Source organism: Heliangelus exortis, chromosome 6, assembly GCF_036169615.1.
Source record: "Heliangelus exortis chromosome 6, bHelExo1.hap1, whole genome shotgun sequence".
NCBI lineage: Eukaryota > Metazoa > Chordata > Aves > Apodiformes > Trochilidae > Heliangelus > Heliangelus exortis.
The window spans coordinates 5,587,488-5,602,507 of NC_092427.1; the positions used below are offsets into that span (position 1 = coordinate 5,587,488).

Here is a 15,020-nt window from a genome sequence, read left to right on the forward strand (position 1 = left end):
TCAAATCAAAATTAAATTTAGCTTAATGACTTCCTCAGCATGTATAGTATGGAACTAAACTATATCTAGCAAGTTTTCCCTTCTCATGCATGTCAAATGCAAAAGTTATTTTAATGCAGCACTGAAAATTTCACAGTTAAAACTGTACAGCAATAGGAAAGATAAGTACTGAAGTACCTGAAGAGCAGATCTAATACCAAATATATTTCTTTAATGTTATTTATGGCAAAATGGCTTGTTTAAAGGTACCTCCTTGGGTTTTGTCCTCTTAACTGCAATTGGAAAATGCAGGGTGTTTTTCATTACTTTTTTGGATGGTAAAGTTCACACACAATGGCTTTAACTGAAGGCTTGGTGAGAATCACAAGGGGTGAGGAGGCCTTCAACACATGAACTTCATATAAATTATATGGGACTACAAGTATTTGTCCTTCATCTTTCCAGTTACCTAGTCCACTTCCCAGTTTTAAGAAAAATATGTGGTACATTAGGGTTTTTTTTCCCTTATAAAAATACTTAAAATGAAAGATGCTTTGCTTCAGAACTCTGGCTTCATTTTTGTGTTTTCCTTGGAATAACCTTGCTAAGCTTCATATCCATTATGAAGGACAAATTTCTGCCAGTGAAGTGTGCCAAAGTACAACATTTTTCTCTGTCTTCACTTCCCAAGCACAAGGGAAGATATTTTTCATTCTGCTATGCAGGCAGTTGTTTTTTTTTTTTCCTTTGGAAGGCATGAGTGAGAACCAGCTGACACACAAGCCTTGCTATGCTTAATAAGTATGCTCCTGCAGGCACCACTTCTTCTTTGAGTAAGAGCCAGTGGTTGTCTTCTGCCTTCAGTGGTCTTTTCTCCTGTGTTTTCTCCTTGCATACAGAACTACCTCTTATTAGATGGCTACAAATAGAAGCATCAATGACATCGCATGTCAGGTATCTGCCTTAGATGTTAGGATGAAGAGGCCGAACCTTTCCGGCTACCTGCACAATAAAACCATTATGCTCATAATGATCAACATTTAAAACCCAAAGACAAGCATATCTGCAGCAAACAGGCTGTCTCAGGAGCTGCAATTCTTTCCAGCTGTACACAGTGCACCTGCTCATCTTTTTTTTTCCCACAGAACAGAATTGCATATTGCAGGATGTCAAGAAATCCTTCTCTAACTTGATGCTTTGTCTGCAGACCTCAGAGTACTTATTAAACATTTAAATTGTTGCTGGAATGTTTGTCATCAGGCTGACAAATTCCCATACAACTCATTTTTATACAGAGGAAGCCCTTCATCTCTGCTTTAGCATAAGTTGTGACACCTGTTAAGGCACACTGAACATCTGCAAGGCAAATCTGTGGAGAGGGATGGGCAAAGTCTTTATTCTTAACTACATTTGCACTTGATCCATCCTTAGACTTCAAAAATGCATGACTTAAAAATGTGCCTGCTCAGAAGTTGAATATGATTGTTAAAATCATTCCCTTGCAGACATTATATGGCTGCTCATTACTTACTGCTCTATTACTAATGTGACACCTGCTTTAACTCTGCAGTGGTTCCCTCAGGAGCCAGATCCCTTGTTGGATGAGGAAAATGGTATGGGAAAAGAGGTAGAAAACATTCAAGCTCAAAACCACACAGAAGCTAATATTTGAAATGCATTTTTTTTCTCCTGTTTTACTCTTGCAGTGCAGTGTGATCCACCATGTGAGCATGGAGGAACTTGTCTGTCTCAAAATACTTGTTCTTGTCCTTATGGATTTGTTGGTCCTCGATGTGAAACAAGTATGTATCAACATTCAGGCTTTTGTCCTCACTATATGTTCAAATTTGCAGAAAATTAGAAGATTAAAAAAAAATTTTTTTTTCTATACTTCCCCTTAAAATGACTGAACACAGCAAGGAAACCAAAGTATATCATTATGGACTAATACTGTAGCTAAACTATTTCAGAGCATGTATTTACCAGCAGCATAGTTGTATTATGTAAAAATATGCACATCTACATCAACATTTTCTACATAAAAGTGCTTTTGGAAAAACAAACAAACAAGCAAAAATCTTCATATTATTTATAGTAACATTTATGAAATCCAAGGTTGTGTGAGTGAATACAGTAATACTAATTTTGAGAGCACAAAGCCACTACCATACCAATGAGGAGTGGTGTTCTTATGCAATACAAGTATCAAAAGAGGTGCAATATATAGAACCTCTGGGGGCAAAGAATCAGCCTTCAAATCCTCCTGTATTAGCTGAATGGTGAAACTTACGTGGTCACATTATTACAGTCTTTGCTGCTTATTTAAATACCAGGTTGCCCTTGACAGGAATATAATTTTCTATCTGAAGCAGGAATACTTAAAAAGCAAAGAATGTCAGATGCAAGACTTCGAATGGCGAAAGAAAACCAAGGAAAGGGCCAGATTCACCCCTCAGTTTTCCTCTTGGACTAATAGCATTAGTTACTTGCTGTACAAGGGCAAATTTAAATCTTCCACTGGTGTTATTTATAAGAGATTTTGATGCTTTTCTTATTTTTCAGTGGTGTGTAACAGACACTGTCACAACGGTGGGGTCTGTGTGTCACCAGATGAGTGCAAATGCAGGAAAGGATGGAGCAGCCCTTCTTGTGAAACAGGTAAGTAAGTGGGTACAAATGAAGGGTCTCATTTCTTTTCCTACCTGAAATCCATGTGATTCCTGCAATTCAGTGGCTGGACTGGGAATGGCTTAAAAGAACTAAAATGTAAGAACCTGAGACCTAGTTAAAGGCAGAACCTTGGAAGGCTTTGAGTTTATGTAAGGACTGATAGTATAAATGTTTCATTCTTAGTACCACAAAAAGGAAACTTACAAACAAAACCTTTCTGAAACTTGGTTTTCAAGCTCGTGTGATTCTGGACTTTCTTCTTGGTATGCACAAATGCAAAAATAAAGCTATTCACCAATTGGAAATGGGAATAATTCTCACTGGAGGCTTTGGAGACATGTTGATTTGCAGTCTCAGCTGCCATGGACTCTTCATTGGTCTTGTTCATGGAAAGCCCAGTGACTGACTGGTCCAGTCCCACACCCACTGGGGCCAAGATGAGGGCAATGCAATCACCTGCACTGCTCAAAACTTGTGCAAACTCCAATTCTCATTGTTTTTAACTCCACACATATTTCTTAAAGTCTACTGGTGGGGTAGAAAGCAAAAGGATTTGGCTTTTGGTGATTTTTTAAGAGTATGCAGTCAAATCTGAATTTAAAAGTACAGTTTATGGAGACAGGAATGGGAGTAAAGTTAGGACAAGAGTGCAAGTGAGCAACGTGACTTCTGGTGCTGTTAGCAACTCCATACATGTGCAGTTCTAGTCCTGAATATTCTGAGGAAGAAAACTGAACACAGAAGGGCAAGCTGAGAAACTTCCTTACTTTCTTACAACTTCTGTGAGCTGAGAAGCTGAGGCTGGCTACTCAGATTTTTGTGGTCCAGTTCTTGGATTCAGTTTGGCCATTCCAAGAAGATGGCTTGTGACTTTAAGAGAAAAAAAAAACAACAGTCAGTTTGCAAGGAGAATGTAACCATTCACCCCCTAACATTAAACATCCTGATGCTGGCAGAATTCACACTATTCCTTCTGTGTTTCACATCGGTCTGGAGTGCCTACAAAGGCATCCACAGAATTGTGCACACTCAGGGAAAAGCCACCTCCAGCCATCAGTATGAAATGACAAGGGGAGGATTGGCACCAGGTACCTATTTCTAGTCAGGACTCATAGTCTTGAACCCTGTTTGGAATAAATAAAGCTCAGACCTTCCTCTCAGGGTCTAAGCACTGAAAGCTGGAATACACATTTTTCCTCCAAAGACACAGCAATTATGGTGCTCACCTGGGACAAGGAATGCAAAACAGTGAAATATTAAAAGCAGCAAGAACGAGGAGTACCTTAATCAGTGCCAGACCTCAAGGCTAGAGAGGCAATCTGCCTCTGCCATAGTGAATATTAAATGGCTGTGACACCTTCAGCCTACATTACCTTTTCTGGAAGGTGAGAGATGTCATTTTAACCTCCATCTCCCTGAGACTGCTCTTCCTGTAAGTGTAGAAATGACAGAGCTATTGAGGACACATAAATTAACATAGATAAGATGCCTGGTAAATGACTGGGATTGCCACCAGGTATTCTGCTTCCCACTCTCTCATTTTTCCCTTCCTTGAGTTGTGCATAATTATTTTGGGGTAGCTTTGAAGGGGATTAATACAAGAGGGGGACAAGCAAGAGTGCAGAAGCAGCAATTTCCATCTCAGGGTAGCAGGAGCAGGATTTGTTTGTCTGCCAGTACCTTAGGTGAGAGACTGTGAGGCTCACCTCTCCTGTACTGTTTTCTCTGCACCACCTGGAGCATTTTGTGGATATTGTTCAGGTTTCCTGCCTAGAGTGATAGGAGTCTCTGGCTGAACACAGATATAAAAATACATGAAAATGAGGGACTTTACCAATGAAAATATGTACACTGACAGAGTGTGGACATCTGTGAACTAGCTCTGACAATGAGGCAGCTCATCCAAATTCACCATTAGCCATGAATGAAGTTCATTTTGACTTCATAAGTGATTGCTGCCTCGTCAGAAAAACCTCTCATCTAGACTACAATTTCACTTTTTTTTCTCTTTTCAAATTGACATTTTATTTCTCCTTTAGTCCATCTGAAACATTTTAGCGACGCTTAATTTATTTAAGTTTAAATGTATTTAATTTATTTAATGGGCTATTCTGCAAGATACTGAAAGACAAAGGGAATAGAAGGTTTTAAAGTGTTACTCTGCTTTACAATGAAGAATTTATCTGATTCCTTATTCTTCACACAGCAACTTCCCAACTGAACTAATTTGCAATTCTAATACTTCTTTTTCCAGCAGTGAGGTACTTGCCACACAGATATATTCGAGACAGCTTTTAATTCCTAATGCCTGCTATATCATCTACAGTAATAACAGATAAATAAAGAGGCAAAGGGAGCTCAGCCAGTGGCTTTGTTGGTGATGCATGAGCCAATATGTTGTGAGAACTGGCATTTAAATGAGGCAGAACAAACGGAGGCTTTGCAGCCCATAGCTATTCCAGTTGAGGGAAATGCCACGATGCTCTGCTGAACCCAGACAAACCAGAAAATGGTCAATATCTCATCTACGGGTTCTCCAGGCTGGATGCAACCTGACTGCCTCTTACTACCTTGGGATCCTGCTCGGTGAGGATACCAGAGTGGAAGGAAATGAACTGTGCAAATCAAAGGAAGACATCAGAAATAAACTGTTAAATGATCTTTTATTTTATGCCCCAAGCTATGCTAAAACACCACTGAAATGTTCCCACTGTGTCAACAATGAATAAATGCCACGGCGCAGCTGACCAGCAAGGATGGTGTGAAATTTATCACAGTATTACTAGAAAAATTTATTCTAATGTAATGTGCAGAAGAATACCTACTCTAAAAAAGTCAGATTTGCAAGAAATTCATAGATTTCTGTTCTGTTCACATACAGCTGTGTGCAATCCTGTGTGCTTGAATGGAGGAATCTGTGTACAGCCAAATATGTGTTCGTGTCCTCATGGTTTCTATGGGCCACAGTGCCAGAGAGGTAAGAAAGTGCTTTTTATAATCTTAATAAAGAATCCAGGCTTAAAATATCAACAGCAGCCTATACTGTTAACTACCCCTATGTGAAGTGTTTCCAGAGATTTTCCTTATCCTAACTTCCTGTGTGCTCCTTTGCTGTTACAACCTGTAGTAAGTCTGCAGTGTATTGTTCAGAGTGGTATTGTGAAGGAGTAAGCACTTATTTGTGATAGCATTAATGATAACTGAACAATTAATCTGAAACTATCTGAAATCAGTGATATCACTAATTAGCAGCTATTACACGGAAGGTTAAAGTAGGGATCTACGTGTTTGCTTTTGCACACTGTGTGGCATTTACTACACTGTCTTTCAGAGCCTGATGATAATTTATCTTCACATGGGGCTCACCAAATCAACTGCTTGGCCATCCTAGAGTGATGGGAGGGTGATGGAGGATGGGAGACTTGTTTAAGGTCTCTTCAGATCCCTGCTCCAAGATCCACTCATTTATGGTTCTGCTTGACATAGAGCAAGACCTGATTTTGAATCCCTGTCCTAAAGGAAAGAGCCCTAAGTTGAGACTAACAGCATCTTGGGCTTCTTGCTCACTTTGTGCTGCAGAAGTCAAATTAATTAATACTTTTACTATCCATTAGCACAGGCATAATACACAAGAGAAAGGAATTCTTGTTGAGGGCTCAAATAGCTGGAGGATCCCTGTGCTAGCACCACTTGCATTACTTTTTTTTTTTTTTTTTTTTCTTTAGCACTGCTCCAATATCCCCTCCTGAATTTGGGAGTATAAATACACTCTTATTACCAAACCTGAACTATTTCAACATTAGAAGTTCTTTCCTCTTTCTCTCTCTCTTTTTTTTTTTTTTTTTTTCCTCTGGGGTTCCTAGATGCATGCAATCCCAATGCATATTTTTGCAAGTGAATGATTCACACACAAAAACCTAAGTGCAAATGGAGCTTGCCCTTTGTTTTTGTGCTGTTGGGGCTGAAGGAGAGAGCGAAAATTAAACACACTCTTTAATTTGATGATCTTTCTCTCAAGGCTCAACGTGGAGGTGATTTTCAACATTTAGGTGATTTGGAATTTTTATCCTTGAGTGTTATGATTTAGACAGAACTAAAACTTGAATATAAATAGCCACATTTGTGGGATATAGAAGGGATATGGGGAGAGAGTGGATGGATACTGAAGAAAAGCAAAGCCTTTCCTCCTGCTTCATTGAGAAAGGGGGAAGAAATAGCACCAAAGCCAAGTGAGCAAACAGCAAACACTGGTCTACATTTCAAGGGCAGAAACCCTTGAAAAAGCCCTTTAGCTACAGAGCTAAAACCTGAGCTTCTCCAAGACATTCCTACAACTCAACTGCAAGTGTCTAAAAGAGATCTAAAAGGTTCTAGGAGTCATGTCCTACAGTCTAGCCACCAACAAGCGAGAACCAGGATCTCCAGCTAGGGTCTGACCAAATCAGCCTTTGGAGACACATCTTCCCCAGTCTAACTAAAGAAAAAAGCCTCTGCAGAGCAGTCTGCCAACACAGGTGCCTAAAGAGGGAGCCTGTATTTAAGCAAAGTTGATTCCCTGTGTGATTTCAGTGCACAGAACTTTTGCTTTCCTTTTACCAGCTGTTTGCATCCCCCCTTGTAAGAATGGTGGCCACTGTGTTCGAAGCAATGTGTGCTCCTGCACTGAGGGCTACACTGGAAGAAGGTGCCAGAAAAGTAAGTTAAAAATTCTCTCTGCTTTTTAAAGTTCTCTGACTCATAAACAGTTTTTCTCCTTTCTGTGTATGTTCACAGAATAGTCTGGATTTATGCTGTGATCTCCTGTATTTCTATCACCACACAGAGCAACACCTTGTGGCTATGACCAACCTGTTAATCAGAATAATATTAAGGCAAAGTTGGGAGTACAACATTTTGCTAGAATCCTCTTGAAGTAGTTCATGCATTCTGAATGAGTAACACTTGTATTTGAAGATGAATTAATTATTCTGCACTCAAGATTTTTGGGGGAAAAAATAAGAGCCAAAGGCAAAGCATCTGCCTGAGATCCTTAAAAATATCAGAACATCATACTTCTGGCTTAATTAAGACTGTTGGTTAATGATGCTTCAGCCTTGCTTTTGTTCTTGTCACTGAAAACTCCCGCTTTCCCTTAGCGTCGGTATTTCTGTTCAATTCTTCTGGGGAAACAGGTTATTTTGGCATTTTTACAGACTCTATTGCTCAACAATATCTGTCACCCAGGGAGTTTAGGATATCTCTGTGAAAACTTTTTTTTTTATTATTTTATTTTTTTATTATCTCCTAACCAGTTTGAAATTGCCAAAAAGGGAGCTGTGAAAACAACCCTTCTTGGCAGGAAGAATCTGTACGTTTCCAGAGCACTTTATGTCTTTCACACACAGAGAAAAAAAAAAAAAGCTAGCAAAAAATTCCTTCCAGCAACAAAAGCCCTCTCAATCCCCACACTACAGCTCTCCCCTCCTTCAGCAGGAAGAATCACAAGGCACAGTTCTGCCTGGCTGCAAAGTGCACAATTGAATAGTCTCTTCTGGCAGGAACAAGCTGGAGGGAAGAAAGGAGGAAAAAAATCTAGTTTGGCATCTTGTTTTTGAGGTTAGGGAACATTAGAAAAGTGCTGTTTCCAGCTTTAAACATGCTCTCACGTCTCCAGACAGATGAAAGGAAAAAGAGGTGGTCATGACTGCAGTCCAGCAAAGCAATCCCCTCAATGCTCCAGCTGCTCCAACCCACAGCATGTTTCTCTCCACTTTCAAAAAGTTTATCAGGTTTTGTTTCTCGTCTCGGTATAATCTTTCACAAAGAAAGGTTTCTGAGATGATGAAAATGTTTTTGTCCTGTTCAATCTCTTTTCTACTTCATAACCACCATGTAATCTCTTTTATTTAGCCTAGTGTTGTAAAAACGTAAATAAAGAACCTGTGTCTGTGATGAATGAAGAGAACTGTGATTAAGTAGAAGGAAAATGCAACTATTTGCTTACTCTTACTGGCTGCTGATGGTTACTAGGTAAAAAATGTTGAATAATGTTTCTTATTTCTTTCTTACAATCAACGGCACATGGGATGGGTATCATGATCCATAGAAAGAAATAGTTTATTGCCAAGCTCTTCATAGCAGGCAGTTGCTGTTAGAGGTCTATGTTTTGTTGTTGTTGTCATATGAAATGAGTTCTCTCTCCTCTGCTGGAGGATCCAGATTTGTTTGCTCTTCCATAGCAAAGGACTGCAGGGCACACAGCAGAAGTGCCTCAGCTGAGCTCCACAAAACTTCCCTCACAAACAAAACAGAGAAAACTGGTGCTCCCATCAGTTAGAGGCTGCCCTCAGACCCACACATGTCAGAGTTCATAGAATCATAGAATCATAGAATCCTAGGGGTTGGAAGGGACCTCGAAAGATCATCTAGTCCAACCCCCCCTGCCAGAGCAGGGCCCCCTAGAGTACATCGCCTAGGAACGTGTCCAGGCGGGTTTTGAATGTCTCCAGTGAAGGAGACTCCACAACCCCCCTGGGCAGCCTGTTCCAGGGCTCCGTCACCCTTACAGTAAAAAAATTTTTTCGGATATTCAACTTGAACCTCCTATGCTCCAATTTACACCCATTATCCCTTGTCCTATCACTGGTCACCACTGAGAAAAGCCTAACTCCATCTCCCTGACACTCACCCCTTACATATTTGAAAACATTGATGAGGTCACCTCTCGGTCTCCTTTTCTCCAAACTAAAGAGACCCAGCTCCCTCAGCCTTTCCTCATAAGGGAGATGTTCCACTCCCTTAATCATCTTAGTAGCTCTGCGCTGGACTCTTTCAAGCACTTCCCTGTGTTTCATAGCTTTTTTGGTATGATTTTATATCATTATCAACCACTGATTGGAGGATCAGCTGACACACATGCCATGCACTGAAAGGCTTGGAGTATACACACAGATGTTTGTTCCTGATTATCTACACAGAGGTGAAAAAATGTAAAATAAATTCCTAACACAAAGAAGTTCCACTACCAAACCTATTTTTATTAAATAAAATGTATAAAAAGTACCACAATACAGATTTCACATTCCCCAAATAGCTAATATATCACAAAGCTCATTCTGTCTCATTTGCAGTGTCACCAGCAGTATATATATATATATATTTATATGTATTCATACAGTTATCAAATTATTTTTCATAATCCTGCAGCCACTTGACCCTGTAGAGCTGAGACCAGCCTCATAGGCTGTGTGCCTGAGCACTTAGAAACCTGCCAGGGAGATGATCCCCACACTGGATCACTTCTAATTTTCCTGGAAATAGTAAGACTTAGGGTATGGCAAGGATGGACTCAGGAAAAGAGAAGATTTCTATTTTACAGAGAGGATTTTCTCCTGACTTTTCTGCTTGCCTTTAAGGATCAGATGTAACTTAGCTGTGCCCTGGGGGAGAGTTATGATTTCATTCTGCATTTTTTACTTGCAGTGGTAATTGCACAGGGTGGGGAAAAGAAATATGTACATGACAACAGCAAAACTGTAATTAGGAGCAATGTTTACTTGGAGTGTCATACTGCAGCCACTGCCATTTGCAAATCTCCAGGCCCAAGTACCACATTTTCAGAGAAACTGCCAGAGGTGAACCTGTGACCCAAATCATAGCTTGGTGTCTGAGCTGTTACTGCCAGGTTACCCCATGCTGACAAATGCACAGTTGGCTTAGCCAAAAGGAGAAAAAAAAATTCCTTCTGAGGGACTTTGTCATTATTTCACTTGTTCTTTGCCCTCTGAATGTGAGTTTGCAGTATCTTTAAGTCCTTTCACACTTCTAGTACCGTTTCAAAAACCTCTGACAACAAATCACATTTGTTCTGTACCTAGCAGCAAGTCTTTAATCTAATTTATTACCTACCTAATAAAACCTTTCAAGATAGCATGAGTAAAAGTAAAACAAACAAAGCCTGAATATGTTTCCACCCATGTATTACATGCAGAGCAGCCTCATGATCTTTAGCTTGAGAAGATATCGATGAGGTTTGGAAATTTCCCATGAACCAGAAGAACTGAGAAATAGTCTTTCCAGAAACAGTGACCTGAGCAGAAATATTACCTTTGTGAACTTGCAGTGGATGCCTGAAACTGGCACTCTTTTCAATTTTGTCATTGTTTGTACACAGCAGTACACAGTTTTTACACACTTATCTCTGAAGCCTACTAATGACATGAATTGCATCAATAAACCCTTAAATTTCAGCTTTAAAATGCTCTCACATGGAGCCAGAGTGAGGGAAAAATTCAGGACAGCCCTGATTACAGTAGGGATACTGCAGTTTCAGGACTCCTGGTACCATAACACACTTCTGGATGAATGCTTTGATAGAGCTCCATGAAATTAGGGAAGTGTCGGGGTGCCCATCCTGGAGGTGATTAACTCATTAAAGTTGCTCCTAATGTGTGTATCCAAGTGTTGTGCAACTCAGAGGTAAGTAGGGACTGGGACAGTGGTTTGTCCTTTTGAAAAGTCAACAAAATAAGAATCACAATAGTTGGGGGTGTCTGCTTTTTCAGTAATTAATGTTCATAAGTACTTCTTTCACCTTAACAACTGCCATACAAAGGCCCCTTTATAGCTGTAATTGAAATAACGAAGAATTCACATATTCTTGTCACAGTACCAACTTATGAAGTATTTTCAGGTAGAAATAGTGTGTAAAGCCAACGATAAAATAAGGCAAATAATTTTTTTTTTGGTCACTTACCCTTTGGATATGTTTTTCGTGGTTTTCATCTGCTTTTAGACATTTCTCCTTCCTTCTTGCTATCTCATCTGCATGGAGAGAGAAACAAAAGAAAACTTTGCTTTTGGCAGCTTCAGATTCTCAGCTGAAGGAGCTAATTAAAACCAAAATCCATGGCAGCTAATCAGAGACCACTTAATCCTAAACTGAACCCCAATACACGAGTTTTATTTTAAATATACAGCCCTTATTTATTTTAAATAAACAGCCCTTAGAATTTTCACTTCCAGCCCTGTTCAGTTAGGCATTTCTAATACTCCCTGCTTGACAGCCCAAAACATTCAGGACAGGGTGGGTTTTTGCTTCCTTACTGTACAGGGAAAAGCATTCAGCCTGAAAGTTTGTTTTGTTTGTAAATAAACATCTACTAAAATAATTAACTAAGCAGTGTAAATCCACCAGGTCAGATTGGCTGCCAGCTGAAATATAAGGCTTTGCCTGAGAAATAACTGCCCTGTGATTATGTAAACCAGACACCCCCAGGCCTGACAAGGAGCTGACAGTGAAATGTGTGGTTGTGCCTCAGCAACTCCACAGCTTTGTGTCCTCCTTTGCCTGGCATTGCTTTCAGGATAATCAGTCTCCTTGAGTGGAAAGAGGCAAATGGTGGCAGCACCTCGAAATAAAACACAGCTCTGAATGGACTTGGTATCAAATGAACACGCTCTGAGTGTTATGGGAAAGGAAAGGAAATGGGAAATTCCCTTAATGGGAAAGGAAAGATGTTTGCCTTGGGGTTTAAATTCCCTTTGGAAAAAATGTAAAAGCTCTGGGGTGTAACTCCTGATCGTGAGGCTTACAAAGGGAGTTCACACTGATTTCTGCTACGCTGCTACAAAAAGTGTAAGGGAAAAAAAATTTATATTCCAGTTTTTCACAATGCTTATTTGCATAGGAACGCTTCATAAAAAATTCTCCCCAAAAGAAAGCTAATACAAGCCGAGCTCACTTATGAAGAAAAAGAGAGGAAAACAGGATTCATGGCACCACACGTTTATCCCTTCTCCGCTGCGATGTACCCTGGTGAGTTCATCTCCAGCGAAAAGGCAAACCACAGCTCCCTCTGGAGCTCATCACTGAGCAGAGGTCACAGGAGAACAGTGCTGAACACTCCTCCTTCTTCTCCTTCTCCTTCTCCTTCTCCTTCTCCTTCTCCTTCTCCTTCTCCTTCTCCTTCTCCTTCTCCTTCTCCTTCTCCTTCTCCTTCTCCTTCTCCTTCTCCTTCTTTTCTCCTTCTCCTTTTCTCCTTCTCCTTCTCCTTTCTCTTTCTCCCTGCTCCGGAGCAGCAAGCCCGGCAGCTTCCTGCCCTCTGGGGCCACCAGCCTCCCCACCATCCTCCTCCCAGCTCCCCAGGAGCCTGCTGGAGCTCATGGAAGGTTTAAAACATGAACTACGTTTCTGCATCCATCTGTTGGGTCACGCCAGGACAAATTCTGCCACCTCTGAAATCATCACGCTGATGCTGGGACCCTGCAGATGGGATCTCCAAGTGCAGAGAGACAGCTGTTCCTCTGTTCCAGTGATTCCTGCAGGCAGGGTTTGTAGCCAACACAGTGCCCCATATAACTAATTTTTCCAGCTCTGCTGGCTCTTTCCCTCCCCTTTTCCTTCTGGGGTCTATGGGGACTTTCCTTACATGAGAGCTGCAGGCAAACTAGTTGGAAATGTGAAGACTGGGTTTCACAGGCAGCTTTTTCCTAGGTAATACCATGTTGTGAAAGTCACTGATTTCCCATATTCCAGCATTCCCATGTAATGTCTCTGCAGGTTACTACCTGTCAGCTGCACATGCAGCAAGTCTCACAGCTCAACAAATTGGACTGCTACTGAGTTATCATCCTGCCAAAGGATGATATATTCCCTGGAATACCTTCACTGAGTGGGCAGATTGACTCAAGCCATCTAAAACCAGCCAGGCTGCAAACCAGAAGCCCAGCATGCCCTCCCACACAACTGAGCAGGGAACAATCCATGTATCTCATCCCAATGGATGGAGTAACCATTTGCCTTAGACTAAGGTTTCATATGTCAAGGATATGTTGCTTAAAGGCAACAACAACAATTTGTCTAAGGTTTCTGGGTAGCAAAGGGCCTTGGACAGTGGGTGTTTGGAAATAAGCAAACAGCTGCTCTTAGCAGAGAGATTGGTAACGCTGTAAAAAGCATTAGTTTTGCAACAGGGGTAGAAAGATTGGCAGGTTGGCTTCTTGGCTGGTTTGTGCCCAGTCTGGAGACACAGGAAAAGGAAACCCTGGTCCCAGTTCTTACTTGATTTTACAGCTCATGTAACAGAATAAGTTCATATTAGGTGTCTTCTTCCTTCCTTGGGCAGAAAATACAACAGAAAATGAAGTAAAAAAAAAGAAATAATCAGGGTCACTACTGTCTTTCCCATTCAGCTGAACCTGTCATGACCCATGCATCTGTCCTGGGGAGGGACCAGGAGAGCTCTGGCTTCCCAAAGGAGGGAGTCAAATGGGAGGCAATGACTCAAGATGCAACCTGGTTTGTGGTCTGCTCTCAGAGCACTGCTCCCCCTGCTCATTCTTAGTAAGGATTTGTGACAAAACCATGACCTGCTCTTTCCTAAAAGCTACATTTTGTTCATATACATACATCTGGTGTATTTATTCTAACAGGGGCTTATGAGCACATACAGTTGTCTCTAAATTTATTTTTCAGGAAGAGAATAAGATTGCAGCTGCATAAGAAATGAATACATATCCTAAATAAGCCCAAAAGCTTTATCAAATTTTTTTTCATTCCAAAAGCAAAATACTCACGGAATGCAACATGAATTTTACTGGAGTAGAAAAATCTAGATTTTGGATCAGTATTTCATTACTGGGAGCTCAAAGTAGAAATATGTCAGATCTGCTGCTGTATGTAAACACATCCTTAAAGTAAAAGCACAGGGATTCCTAAATTACTGCATTTTTCTTCGGAATGGGCTTCTGTGTGAGGGAAAGTGCTTTTTTCCCACTGATTTAGGAAACTATACTTTTGTGGCTCTATTTCTAGTAAAATATTTTAAAAGGACTCTTAAAAAGGGGCATGGGCTCTACAGAAAATCTGTGACTCTGTGAAAAATCCCAGAGGAGGGACTGTTCTGGAGATTAACATTGTCTGGTTACCCACACAAAGACATTGGCAAGCTAATCCCCTCCACCATCCACTCCCAAACAAGTCTTAACTTATTTCCTAAGGCAGATGACAGGATGACTGAGAGATGAGTGCAGTGCCACTCCAGTCCTTTTCTGAACCCCCTGACTCAGCTCCCAGCTGAGCTCCCCACTCTTCTGCCAGCCCACAGATGCCTGTGCTGATTTTCTCCTTGGTTCAAGACACCATCTGCCATGCCACTTGGGGTTCTCTGTGGTTACTCTGCCTGAACCTCCCTTTTCCAAGTGAAAATAAACCCAACTGCATCAAGCACAGCTGATGGCTCAGCCCATTCAGTGAGCACCTGGTGCCTAAAGGACAGCTCAGGCTGCAAGAAGCACAGAAGCTAAAAAAAAAAAAAAAAAAAAAAAAAAAAAAAAAAAAAAATCAGCAGAGGAAAACAATGTATGTGAGAATCCTCTTTCACTTCTTAGTC

At 40.8% G+C, this 15,020-nt stretch overlaps 1 protein-coding gene across 1 annotated transcript in view; it reads left to right on the forward strand.

Annotated features, from left to right (window-relative positions):
* The window catches only part of LOC139797375 (von Willebrand factor D and EGF domain-containing protein-like), a 182,774-nt gene that overhangs the window by 143,802 nt on the left and 23,952 nt on the right, over positions 1-15,020 (forward strand). Inside the window, exons 22-25 of the mRNA XM_071746450.1 lie at positions 1,686-1,781; positions 2,542-2,637; positions 5,531-5,626; positions 7,249-7,344. Of these exons, the coding sequence (XP_071602551.1) occupies positions 1,686-1,781; positions 2,542-2,637; positions 5,531-5,626; positions 7,249-7,344 (384 nt within the window). The remainder of the gene's footprint in view (positions 1-1,685; positions 1,782-2,541; positions 2,638-5,530; positions 5,627-7,248; positions 7,345-15,020) is intronic.